The sequence below is a fragment of the Diadema antillarum genome, unplaced genomic scaffold (assembly GCF_040938485.1).
Source record: "Diadema antillarum isolate AM-2024a unplaced genomic scaffold, OU_Dant_1.0 seq00000651_RagTag, whole genome shotgun sequence".
Taxonomy (NCBI): Eukaryota; Metazoa; Echinodermata; class Echinoidea; order Diadematoida; family Diadematidae; genus Diadema; species Diadema antillarum.
Window position 1 is genome coordinate 1012501 of NW_027271564.1, and position 14556 is coordinate 1027056.

General features: G+C 36.7%; 1 protein-coding gene across 1 annotated transcript in view; it reads left to right on the forward strand.

The window, feature by feature from the left end:
* LOC139736523 (uncharacterized) overlaps positions 1-12039 on the forward strand; it is a 23837-nt gene extending 11798 nt beyond the window's left edge. Inside the window, exons 8-17 of the mRNA XM_071647273.1 lie at positions 37-64; positions 523-584; positions 1205-1375; positions 2862-2957; positions 3234-3415; positions 4388-4492; positions 4966-5071; positions 6374-6470; positions 6736-6835; positions 11944-12039. Coding sequence (XP_071503374.1) covers positions 37-64; positions 523-584; positions 1205-1375; positions 2862-2957; positions 3234-3415; positions 4388-4492; positions 4966-5071; positions 6374-6470; positions 6736-6835; positions 11944-12039 — 1043 coding nt within the window. The remainder of the gene's footprint in view (positions 1-36; positions 65-522; positions 585-1204; positions 1376-2861; positions 2958-3233; positions 3416-4387; positions 4493-4965; positions 5072-6373; positions 6471-6735; positions 6836-11943) is intronic.
* Positions 12040-14556: the final 2517 nt, after the last annotated feature.

Sequence of the window (14556 nt, forward strand, 5' to 3'; positions counted from 1 at the left end):
TTAAGCATCAGTTTTGTTCTCTTCTTTCTCTTTTAGTGAAAAGTGTGTCTACGAAACATGCAAGGTAAGAAAAGTTGACGCCACCCTATTTTCCCAGTATTTCACTTTGGGATAAGAAGAGCAAGAGCTTCCACTATGACGTTGAAGGAGGGACGTTGAGGACTTTTGACGATGCCGATCCCCCCTCCCCCCCCCCCCCCACATACACATACTCACACATATTTGATTCTTCAAAATATTTAAGGGGCGTACGTTGCACATTGTCTCCCTGACACTAGCTCACATCCCACTCCCATCCCCACAAAACAAACAAACAGCATGATACAACTTTCTGTTTTTTTTGTGTTTAATGAACACTTTTGTTTTCTTTTAATTTTAAAATGATTGGAAAAAAAGTCGTTATTCATACGTTGACACTATCATTTTGTTGTTGTTGTTGTCCTTTCATTCAGATGATGTATGTTCGACATTATGCAATAGGCTAAACACCTCTTCGATGTTGCCCCTGTTTGTACCTTATAGGACAGACATGCCTGGAGTCGACGATAACAACGCGTATGAAATGATCGAAAGCGGAAGCAAAGGTGGAGTGTAGCCTTTTTACACGCAATAATTATTGTTGTTGTTTAAGAACCTTACAGCCATCTCTTTAGCCAATAATTTTCGTGGATATTTTCATTTCTTTCATGTTTGATCACAAATTGAAGGTTATACAATTTAAGACAAAGTGCGTCGACGTTATTCCCTTTGTTTGGTTCTGATCGTTCTTTGAAAGTATACAGTGTGTACATGTGAGTGAAGACGTGTGTGTGTGTGTGTGTGTGTGTGTGTGTGTGTGTGTGTTGTGTGTGTGTGTGTTTGTGTGTCTGTGTGTAGGTATGCGTGGATCTAGCTGTGATCGTGGTGATTGGCTTCTTCTGAACACAGATGAGAAGAGACAGGACACTTCAATATGAAACAAGATAAGTTTTTGACGTATTTGGTGACATCATAAGGAGTTTCTGATTAATAGTTTATAGCATAGTATTGATGTTTTCGTACCATCCAACAAGTCCGTCCAACTTGTAATCAAGCGTTATAGTAGATGGGCTTTACCAAAGGTTTCGTTTTTTTTTTTTTTTTTTTTCGGGGGGAGATGTCTTGAAATCTAATGCAAAAGGGACAAAAAAAGAAACATGCCAGCCTCTTTCCCGTCATTTGACAGGTATTTCTGCGTATCAACCACTTACACCGAACACCGCTGCAATTCGAGCTGAAAACTTGACGTTCTTTTCTCGGCTTGGTTCCATCGGACTGGGGAAGTTTGGCGACGTGTGGAAGGGTGAACTACGTACAAAACAGGGAGTGGCTTCGGTAGCCCTGAGACAGGTCACAGGTCATTACTTGTAGAAGTGTTTCCCTAAAATTACAAGATATTTTGCTCTTTTTATTTGTGGAAGTTTTGATACAATACCAAAATCATTAATCAATATTTGAAGCAAACCTGCAAGAAGTACAACATTGGTTCATGATGATACAAAATGAAGTTTAGCAGGTGTCGGCTTAAGATTTGGAATGTTAAAATTGTCATTCACTTAATTCTAAACAAAAGTATATTCCCCCAAATGTGATTGAAATGGCTGAGACCTTTAGAATAAAAAGAATACAATGGGGAATACACAGTTTGTAGAATAGGATTTCCCGGTTTCCCGGTCAATCTCATATTTTTTGTTATTAAAGTTCCTATTCCATACATTCAGTTTCAGGCATTTCACGCTCGCAGCACTGAATCAGCAATCAAATTCGAAATCCGGTCATTCGAATTTCATATCGGAGCAATCAAATTTAAGAAAGGGGACGCATTTCAGCAATGATCATTCTAATTCATGTCAAGCTGGCAAAATGTGCCTAATTTGCCTGTATATTCCTTTTCTAGAAGCCCTACTTCAAATTTTAGAATGAAGGACCTCTACTGCAAACTGAATAACGGTCATCATAATCCCAATAATTTTGATATTCAAAGCTTAATGAAAACGACAAACATATACACCGCCCCAAACTAACTAAATTCAGGGTTTTTTTTTTTTTAAATACAGTTATTTGGAACTTGGTTATCTATTCACGAATTAGAATGACCGACGAGATTCCGTCGCCAGCTTGAGATGCTTAAAGATCATTGCTGAAATGCGTGCTCCTCTCTTGAATTTGAATGCTCCCATAGTGAATTCGAATGACCGGATTTTGAATTCGTTTGCTAATTCAGTGCTGCGAGCGAGGAATGTGTGAAATTGAATGCTTGGAATAGGAACCTGAATGACAAAAGTATGAAATTGACCGGGAAAACCTACTACAAAATAAATGCTCTATAACGTCCCCACTGATTAAGAAAATTTTAGTTGTGCATGTAATTTCTACTGTTTGTATATATATATATATATATATATATATATTATATATATATATGTATATACATACATATATATAGACATAATTATATGTATTGTATTCATAAGCAGAATGAAATAAGAAATACTTATTCTGCACTACTACAAAATAAATGCATTATAAAGTCCCCACTGGTCAAAATTAAAGCTGTGCATGACAATATCTCTTGTGTATATGAACACTATTGTGTCAATGATTTGTGTTTTAAATCATGAAAGTGCGTTTACGACGGAAATAATGTTGGAATTTGTAACACCAAATGCCATTCCCCTGATTGACTTAAGAAGTCAATTTCTTTTGCTAGAGCATCACATACTCTTAAACCCTAAGCTTATGGGAACATGAGGTTTGTAATATCAATAATAATTGTTTCGATTGTTAGGTTTAAGGCACCTTTTCTCATCATCGAAATATCTTACCTCATATATTCTGCACAGGAAATGTTCCAGACCATATGCAGATGGTGAAATATTTGCAAAAACTCCCAAACCATCAATATACTGTGAGGTGTCTTGGATACTCTGAAGAATATCGTAAGTATTATCAGTTTACCCTGACAAAAAACCATTAAAGAATGCAATGGTTTGATCCAATCGTGGTTTCTTGAAATGAAAAAAAACCCCAACAACAACAAACCCAAATATGCTTTTTTTTCTTTTAGTGAAATAAAACAAGTCAATGAATGATATTCATTATATTGCTTAAGATATCTGTGATCGTGATATCAAAGAAAAGAAAAGAGCCAAAATTTAAGTTTCCAAAACCTTTGTATTGACTTGAAAAAATAAAAATATTGTGACGTCGCACAGGTGCCGTTGTACACGAATTTGTTTCCGGTGGGACACTGCTGACTTTTCTCCACTTTAATAACCAGTCTTCGAAATCACCCTACGGGAATATCAAGCCAGCAAAGCCCCGATTTGATGAGTCCAAGTTACTGAAGTTCGCCTGGCAGATTGCAAAAGGGATGGAATTTCTTGCGTCTAACAAGGTACACAAGAAAAGTGAATTATAATCTCTTTGATAAAATGAACGTAATTGGTAATGAAGACGTAGTAGTGTATTGTTTATGACATGAATAAAAAGCTCGAGAACATCCCCGATTTAGATTTGAAATCTGTAGCTTTTAAGATTTCGAGGATGTAGCTGTCATATTACATGTTCTAATTCTTTTCTACAGAATTACCTATTCCATACCAATGCCACGAAATACCTAGTAAAAATCCCTTTGTGGACCAGATTCAATTCTTACTTGGCAACTTCACTGTCAACGGAAGAAAGGCGAACTTAATTGATTTTTTTTTAATTAGTGAATATACACTGGACGTGGTGTACTATAAATGAGCAATGTGTTTTTCTATTAGCGCCCGGTCTTCTTCCAGCCAGCCCTAACGCACTGATGCGATGCATCTAGAGGATCTTGCATTAGGAACCTTCTTTTTTCCTTTACCGTAACTACTTAAGACATAGCTATGCATCAATCAAACCTTCGTCTTTGTTTGCCTATAACTCTCTCATTGTTCCCTCACGAGATCCAAATAATATGCTTCGTGAAAGTGTGTAGACTTGAAATTCGATTCAATCTATTAACTATGTTTGAATTTTAATCTAAGCACACACTCACACACACACCCTTATACACACACACACACACACACACACACACACACACACACCTTGATGTGTACCTGATGACTCCCTTTCTTTGAACTTATAACCCCAAAAAGCATGTAGGGTTCCTCCAAATCTATTTTTCTTCCACGTATAAGTGTGATACTCTCAACACAATTAAACCGCATCCTGGCGAGTTTATCCCACACTGTGTATGTGAGTGTGTGTGTGTGGAGGGGGGGGGGGGGGCTCTCCACCTGAGCGTTGCTAAAGAGAATAGGTTATATCCTTATCTGAAGCCTATTCCATGATGTTTCTTATCAAAGTGTTCAGAATTTATCATCATCTTCAGATTATCCATGGACTCCTGTGTGCTCACAACATTCTGATGACGGAAGACCGCATCTGTAAGATTTCTGACTATGGAATGACGTCATTTACGTCGCCCTCTGAAAGGGTAAGTGTTATAATTGAAGCATGAATTATAAAAGGAATTGTGTTATACCATAATTAGTATGATTACTTACAAGAAGCAAATACCCCACGTAACAAGGGCATCAGTGTTTTTTTTTTCTGGAATGATATGAATATATCTATGATATAAAATATATCAGTACTACACACAATTATGAAACATAATTTCTCCTGAGAGAAAATGTACTGCGTGAACCGTTTTCATGCCACGTGGAGCCTCAGTCCACTCCAAAAAAATGTGCGAAATATCAGAGAAAAGAATATGTCCACTATATTGTCTCTTTTTATTCACTATACAGTATAAGTTCGAAAAATATCTTCTCTAAAAACTACACACTATACAGTATGTATATTTCCTTAATTCATTAACATGAAATTGAATAAAAGGGGGTATATATTCATGTATACATTTAAATACTATAATCTTATTGTTATTTTCCAAATCGTTCTATACAGAAACCAACGCGCTGGATGTCACCTGAAGGAATGAAAAATATAAATTGGACACTAGAAGGCGATGTTTGGTCTTACGGAATTCTCCTTTGGGAAATTGTTACTCTTGGTACAACATAACATACATTCATATAAATTGATATATATAATACTTATTTCTTTAACATTCCCAAATTCATAAACCTTGATCTAGACTAAAGAAAGCGATAATATGAATTCATTTTACGTGTATTCTTCATATCACACGTATATGACACCTAAATAGATTCCTTTTATTGATTGTTTGATATTGATTATTTGACCTATTTTACTATTTAGGCATCATTTGGGCAATGGACAGATTATGTTACTCGCTGAAAGTTGAAATAATTGATCCTTTCACCTCATGAAATATTTTGTCATTGTACATTTTGCACATAATACAAGTGTGTGTGTGTGTGTGTGTGTGTTTATGCCCATATGAAAAATGACACCTTATTAATACCGTACTTTACAAAATAAATAGTTTAATGTCTTGAGATGTATAATTTGTGACCCTACACCACGAAACCAACAAAAAGTCTCCAGACAAAGATTTTTAGTTAAGGGCAGATTCTGAAAGAGCAGACTCGAAGCTTTAAAATGATGTATAACTCAATTCAAATGGATTCTCCTAACCTATATAAATATGCGAAAGAAAGCACACACTCTAGAAAAGTTTGAACTGAGAAAAGGGGCTCTGAAGTACAAGGTCTATTGAAGCGCTTAATCTTTTCTAAGCCGTGCTACCTGTGCCATGAATGGGACACAAAAATATGATGTAAACCACTGTTGCAACTACAATAAAGGGATTATCAGATTAAGTTGAAATTGAGCATGCTCTTTTAACACATTCTGTTCATAATAAATAACAACTTTCAAAAAAGTAGCATCATCCTTTCAAAAGTTATTAGAGTTGAAAGAGAAGAGTGTGCAAAGGATTTTCAGGAAATGACAAGGGGCCTCTTAGAAAAACCCTGGTCACGCTACTCTACCAATAAAAGGGTTGTAGAAAAACTGCTGAAAACCCACTTTCCTATTTAATTGATGATCCAAAACTCAAGAATAATGTAGAAGAAGAACATCTCTTTCAGAAGATAAAGAAAACTAAAAATTGACTTGGTTGACCCATTTCACCTTACTTGAGTCCTCACATAAAATCAAGGAGTGCGACTTTTTGTTTGCTTTGTGATGGACGGTCACATTTAGTGTGTATTTCTTTGAGACACATGATTTATACTGCTTGTGAAGGAGCCTGTAATATTGGAAGAAATAATATAAAGATCGTTAGCAACAAAATATATGGAGAAAAGAAACGAGAGACTGATAAGTTAGATGTGCATACACATGATTCTTTTCGTTTTCTCTACCGTCTTCTCTGCTTGTTTTCGAGGAGCGAGACCATATCCCAAAATGACGATGGACATGGTAAAGCAGCAGGTTACCAAGGGTTACAAGATGCCGCGCCCTTCTCACTGTGGTCAAGAATTGTAAGAAAATTACCTCGACTTCCAGTTTGCTTGCCGGTAGATGTATGATGTGTGTGTTTGTGTGTGTCTGTCAGTGTGTTAGTGTGTGTTTGTCTGTATTTGCTGACGAGAATTCCCATTGATTCCTGCTGTCCTGCACCGAATCAGTCTAGATGCGACAGTTTAGAGATCATGACACACTTACATACAATTTAAAGACAGATCAGTGCAAAAACAATGATGGGCCATTAAAAGCTGTTGTTGTCTGCTTCTGTTCCTCGCCTAGATACTCTATAATGGCCAGCTGCTGGGAAATGGAACCGGAAAAGAGATGCTCTTATGACGTCATTCAGAGGAAACTTGAACCGATTATGGAAGTGCATCACGTAAGTTATCAAACCGGTTTTATGTGGTATTAAGAAGAAACTTAGAACCAGTCTCGAGTACGCCATTTGTAAATCTAACAAGGTTGTTATTTACCTACGATGGCATACTTGAGACTCCTAACTTCTTCTTGAAATAAAATTCGGACCAACACGTGTAAAATTCCAATGTATTATATATATCAACCATCAAAGTGTGAGATGTTTGTCATAACATTAATAATTCCTTGCACATTGGTTTTATTACAAGTTATTTCTGACATATGTGATGATGGACAGTTGATTATTTCAGTGCCATTCCAGCAGTTGTTTTCCTGTTTAATTTCCTGGTAAAATTCACTGTGCTCACTTTACTCTTCCCAGGAATACCTGTCACTCCGAAACATGGATGAGAGATTGTATGAATCTGTGGCGGATATAACAGTCTAGACTGAGGATTCATAACCCTACGATGAAAAGCATTTCTTCATGGATTTTCGTGATGTGATTGATAAACGCTGATAGTGGCTTCAGATGTTGTTATGTATTGTTGGATATGTGGCATGTCTGTTAATGCAGTTTCGTGTTCCAATTTACCGACATTACATCTCTGTTATAAAAGTCCTGATCTAAAGAGGGAAAATTTGAGCAGCGTTTCAACACGGACGGAACAAATAAGACAGAACAATATCAAATATTTTGATTCTGTGCATACTGCAGCAGTGTCGTTATTGTCCTTAAGGCTTGCATGTCTGTATCAATGTTCAACAGAGCACAAATACGTTTAATGCACTGAGAGTACTACTACTAGTTTGCTTAGTAATTTATTGTTTATATCATTGAATTTGTCTTACGTAATGAAATGGCTTTTCATAGAATAATTGACATACTAATATCCTCATGTGCTGTTAATAGTGATGATTTATTTAGTACATACTTTTGCAAGTTCAACAGTAGCAGTGTACCTATCACATGTTTCACATGCTTGTTAGTGTCTGTAGGATTTATTACTCTCGCATATGAATAACTTCTTGATCGCTTGTTGTCATATATATATACGGGATTACGGGTTATTTTTGTCCTGCTGTTATGGACATTATTGTAAAGTTGATTATCGTCTTATTATCTCTCATTATACTGCAATTGTCAGTGTTCTTCATTACGATTAGTGTACGTCTAACGTTGCAGTGTATCGCACTGTACTGTATTGAAACTAAATTAATTACAATTGTTAATTTTAGAATCTGAATTTGACGTCTGATTTTTGTTCGTCATGCACTGTCATGTAAAAAGTAACCACTCTTGTCTAAACGAAGCTTTGTAAAATTAGGACACCGTTGCCATGGGATTAATTATCAAAGAAAAAGAAAAAAACGCACGCTATTATCCGAGGTTATTTAGTTCTTATTGAGACACATTCCATAAGTGTCTTTATGCCATTTTCTCGCCAGTATAAGTATTATCATTTTGAATGCTAATGTATACATTATTCTTTGCTTGGGATGTCTGAAGATAAAAGAAACAAGTTTTATCACATTGTAAAAATAAGATTCATCAAATTTCCTTAAATATCATCATGTGATTATTGGGATTCAGTATCGTATCGATTCCCGACTAGACGCTATTGTCTAAAAGTACACGGTGTTGATCACGAAAAGCCGCTGAAAACAAAAATAGCGAGAAGATATAGGATATTATTAATCATAATCTCTAGAATATTCCTTGTAATGTCACAAGTGAGGTATTACAGGAAAGGTTCAATTTGCTCTATCTGATGATGGACTAAAAATGTTTTAAAATAGTGCATAGCCTATTTTGCAATGAAACTGGTCGTATATTCATAATGAAAGCATTCATATCAGCGACAATGTGCGGATGTAGCCTAAACACACTGACAGTAATGATGGTGGTAATAATTTTGAAGTCGAGGAAGGGTTCGTATAACGAAAAAAATAATCATGATTTGACAATGCTTTGTTTTAGATGACGCAGTTCCCACTCCGTCTTAGTACATTATGTATTATAGGTGGACTGTTTGTTACAGATAATCCCCTTCCAGTGCTTATGACTATAATCGGCCAATGTTGCAATATCTTTCTCACCTGTTTGAGAAAAAAAAAAACCCGAATATGAATAATGACGAACTCTGGTATGACACTTTTTTGGCTGAGCACAGGATGTCGGCCCATTCATAAACGTCATAATGCTTTATATGCCACCTCAGTCCTGGTTTACAGATTGTTATAGTGTCATTGTCCAAAAGAAACTCATATTTTGTATGTACATTTTGTTCTAATTGCTATCTTTACTCCTGAACAATTTGGTGTGCAAGTCAATAATGCCTTAGAGATATGAAATACTTTTCAAGTTAAAAAGTCGTTTTTATCTTATATCTAAGATATCTGATTTACACAGTTATTGATTTTCTATAATATGTGTGCTGTTATACGCAAGACCTAGACAGGAATTTCTTAATAGGATTACTGCAATATACGTTGCTTTTAATTTATCTTTTACCTGTTTTTATTTATTAAACTTTCATTACTTTGTTAAGAATTGTCAGTCTTTTTTGTTTGCTTTCTTGTTTCTCTATTCTTTTCTTTTTTCTTACATTGGTTGCATTGACTTTTCCATAAAGGTAAAAAATTGAATCAATTCATCTGTACTTAATGTTTTAATTCCGAGAACGGTTTCACGTCCGATCCTGGATGCTTCATCAGCTCGTCTGATTTGGGTGGGGGACTGCGATACAACCTCTCCCGGGTGTACAGCTCTGTCATCCGGAGAATTCCGCGGCGATTGACTTCGAACAATAACGTCGGGAGTGCGTCTGCGCCGATTGGCAACGGCGCCTTTCCGCCACAGTCCTGTGTTGATCTCGTCTTATATGAATGAAGTTAATCATGGATTTTTTTTCAGCAGAAAAAGCGTGTTATGGTATTTACTAATAAGAAAGGTTACACTGGTATGAATTTATGTTATTTATTAAATTAATCAAGTCCAGTATTGTAAATATCTGGGACTAGTATTTGATAGTGATTTGAACTGGTCAAAGTATATAAAATAATATAGAAAAAAAAATAAGTTGTCAAAAAAAGAATCAATTTGATGCGATGGGTATCTGTTGCGTCGTGGGGAAGTGATTTTTATGTCCTCAATTTGATTTATAATCATCTTATCAGACAAAATAGACTTCGCTTCAGAGGTCTATAATTCTGCCTGCAATCATACATACATACATACAGACTTGAATACATACAAACCCATATGCATACATGCATTTATAATTAGCTTAAATAATTAAATAGAATATACATACATTGTATGAAAAATGCATGTATGTGTTGTCGTGTAGTGTGATGGATTTTACTATAGAAGGGCATTATCTGAATTTACATCACACATATCAATAGAACCGTGGGCAAAATGATCTGAAGTTTTTTGAGAAGGAAGGCTTGGTTGGACTAGCAGGTTATTATCATTTTCAATCGATGAAAAAAAAATGTTTACTTATATCTATGAAAAGATAATCATCATGTATTGTATCTTTTTATTTCATCTAATTTGTACTGATAATTTCATCCTTGTTCAATATATCATTTAATTTTGTCCTCCTTCACACATTTTGAAAGCTTACGTCTCATCTCGCACTAGTCAATGGCTCTTTTATAACCGCTCACAGGATACATAATGTTAATACATAATATAAGCTCAATCGCTTTTTCAACAGGGAAAAAACAAAACAAAACAAAACAAAAAATTGTTGCCGACATGCAAATCAAGACAAAGGCGGTTCATGGAGATTTTCAGAAGATTGTGCCAAATGTAGCCAAATCTGTGGCATATGCTGCGGAATTCCTGGAGCTAGAAATGTTTAGTCACAATTCATTATTTTATGGGAAGTAGAAAAATGAATTCCTCAATAGCTCATCAAAGGCACTGAAATTAGAAACATCATATCACCCTCTACGGCGACTAATACTGGGTTCATTCAGTAAGTAGGCCTGTTCATAACTGACTGGGAGCGCGTCAGGACCCCATGTCATTAAAAAAAACCCCAAAACAGCAACCCCCCCCCCAAAAAAAAAGAACAAAACAAAACAGAAAAAAACCCCACAAATACGTTACAATAGGAATTCTTGCTACATTAACCCCCGTACCAAAAACCAAAGAGAAAGCAGTATTCTTGATATCAACATGACAATTGTCACTGCGGCAAGAGGCATTATCAAAAAAAAAAAAAAAAAAAAACTTTTTTTTTTAAAAGGAACCCTGATGATGTGTCTGCTGTCACTTAAGTGAATTTTTAGTTGGTTACGCTATTTTTTTCTGTGATAATTTAATTCGTTTACTACAGGTGTATGTGCATCAAGCTTTCTTCGGGCCCCAGAGTTGATACGATAGCAACTCTTGCTGGAATATAGCAATTGACATTAATTCTGTCACTTTGATTAGTACATTATACTTTAGTCCAAGTGCAGATTGACATAGAAAGATATTCAGTTTATCAACTTATAACGAGACCGAAACAGATTTCTCGAAACATTAAACCGAAAGATGGATTTATACTTGATAAATTCGACCACACCCACTTGAAACGAATTGATCCAACCGGGCTGAAGAATTATTCGTCACTCAGACCTGTTGAGTAGGTCCTATTAGAAGTCCTTTACAGAACTATCATTTCGCTCCTCTTTTATTTTAGTTCTTCTCTAGCAGAAAAAAAAAATCCTACAGGAGTTCAAAATGGAAAATCATGAAAATGGTAGCCATTTAAGTCAGGCATCATCCTATCATAATGGCTATAGGATTCTTTTCCACGTAGTCGTTTTATTTTCGACTTCAAGTAACACTTGAAACTGGACTGTAACGAATAACATAGAGCGGCGAGACGAAGGGTTAACGAGTATCCAATTTACACCAGGCTCCAGCTTTTCTCTCCTCTTTCTCCAGTTTTTTTTTTCTGTCTTTTCTCTCTCCGTTGTGCGTCCACTTCACATAAGCCTCGCTTTTTAGTCCCAGATAGGACAAGCGACATGGAATGTAAACTGTAGACGCAAAAATGTTACATGTAGCATCCTAAGCACCGGGATTTGATTCCCCAGCCCAATATTCTACACATAAACTGTTAGGAGGGTTTCTGCGATCCGTACTTTAGCCCAGCAGGCTCCGAAGATGCTGAGAGGAGAACCGGCAGCTTCATCGATACTCCACACCCGTCATCATAATGATTATAATAAAATTCCTAACGGGTTCACTCTCAGCGAAGCTGCTGCGTCATCTCCTTTAACCTCTGTTTCGGGACTTCGCTTAGGGAAGGCGCCAAACGGCTACATTGGAATATAAACATATACAGACAACCAACATGAAGGGTAGAAACTAAAGGGCTGCGAAGCACCATTCGAATATGCAGAATTAACCAGTCCTACACGTGTAGAGTCAATTAAGCTTGCGATAATAATTCGACATAGCCAGTGGCGTATCTAGGGGGCGGGGGGGGGGGGGGGGCAAGGGGGGCACGTGCCCCGGGCGCCACTCCTTGGGGGCGCAAAAAAAGAAGAAGAAAGAAAAAAGGAAGAAAAAAGGAAAAAAGAAAAAGAAAAAAAGAAGTAGAAGAAGAGGAAGAAACAACTCACCGGAAGGGGAGGGGGGGGGGGGGGGGAGGGGGAGGAAGAATGGTGTGGGGGGGGGGGGCAGAAAACCAAATCAAAAAAAGATAAAAACAAAACATAATGATGACTCGGACAAAATGACAATGTTTATTGTGTTCGCACAAGAATTCCATAAAGCTGAAATACAACAATTTTCGGCTCGCTCTCTGCGCTCGCTCTCTAAATTTTATATAGAAGGAGAAGGTGAGAACAAAATGTGATGATGGCGCGGACAAAATGACAATGTCTATTGTGTTCACACATGTCATTTTATGTTTAGCAGGCAAAATGTTTCACGGAGCAGCGGCTGCAATTTCTTTCGTTCTGAAGCGGATCAAAAAGAAGGCGCCAACGGTTTCGAAAATACGGGGGGGGGGGGCGCCAAAAAAATCAAACAAGATAAGAACAAAACGTAATGATGACGCGGAAATATACAAATTTCGGCTCAATCGCTCGTACTAATTTAGAGTATTTCTTCAAGTCCTCAGTTTGTTGGTAAAAATCGTTATCTATAAGGCCGTCACTATATCTTGATTAGAATTGTAAGATTTGATAAGCAAAAAATGACAAGAGTTCCATGTTTTGTAAGCTGAAATACAAAAATTTTCGGCTCACTCGCTGCGCTCGCTCGCCAAAATTTATCAGAACAAAAAGGAGATAAGAACAAAACGTAATGATGACGCGGAAATATACAAATTTCGGCTCACTCACTCGTACTAATTTAGAGTATTTTTTCAAGTCTTCAGTTTGTTGGTAAAAATCGTTATCTATAAGGCCGTCACTCTATCTTGATTAGAATTGTAAGATTTGATAAGCAAAAAATGACAAGAGTTCCATGCTTTGTAAGCTGAAATACAAAAATTTTCGGCTCACTCGCTGCGCTCGCTCGCCAAAATTTATCAAAACAAAAAGGAGATAAGAACAAAACGGCATGATGACGCGTAAATATACAAATTTCGGCTCACTCGCGCGTACATGGGGGACATTTCATGAAGCAATTTGTCAGATATCTCGTCTAACAAACTGTTAAAAGCTACTGAAATCCTTGCTTCTGATTGGCTGAGAGCAGATTTTGTCCTACAAGTTGTCGGACAAAATGCTTCATGAAATGCCCCCCTGATTTAGAATATTTTTTAAAGTACTCAGTTTCTTGGTATAGATAAATCGTTATCTATAAGGCCGTCACTATCTTGATTAGAATTGTAAGATTTGATAAGCAAAAAATGACAAGAGTTCCATGTTTTGTCAGCTGAAATACAAAAATTTTCGGCTCGCTCGCTGCGCTCGCTCGCCAAAATTTATCAAAATTCATTACATTTAAATCACTTTCAAAAAGACCCCTTTTAAGGGCTTGAAAAGCATATCATATGGACTTTGCTTAAAGTCCCTACCGGGATCGGGTTGGGGTTGAACACTAGTCTTTTTCAGAAATTAGGGACGCAATTTTCGCGCTTGCCCTGGGCGCCGTTTTCCCTAGATACGTCACTGCACATAGCCACATATACATGTACAACTGTACAGCTGCGCTTAGTCTCAGTATCAGGGATTACCTATTAATAAATTTAGACCACTTGGCGACTGTTGCACTGTAACTGTACAGGCATTGTTCTACACATTTGAAAATTTCGGTCGCAGCAGCAGCTAGACGAAAAAGATTTCCGGTATCTAGCACTTTTCCAAAAGTGTTTCTCTCTTTTTCTGGACGCGAAACGCACAGAATCTTTTATCTATTTATGTATTTATTTCTTCAGTTATTCAATTATGAATGGGATGAATTGGCATGGCCACCAAAATATTCAATTTTTTGTTAAAAAAAGATGTAAATAGTGGTCCGAACACCTATTTTATGCTGGCCCCGTGACACCACAAATGCTGAATCTTGCCTATATATCGCCACTTCAATACGTTGCATGTTAGCCTATCTTCGACGTGATTGTGGCTCACACCTGTAAATATATAGGTAGGTATACCCTACTGTAAAGTCATGTAATGTCGTTGGGTTTCTACTGTCTTGTTCTGTACTGTCTTGTTCTCTGCTGTCTTTGTAAAAAAGCTTTAATGTATTCACAAGAATCCTTTGAGTGGTTCACAATT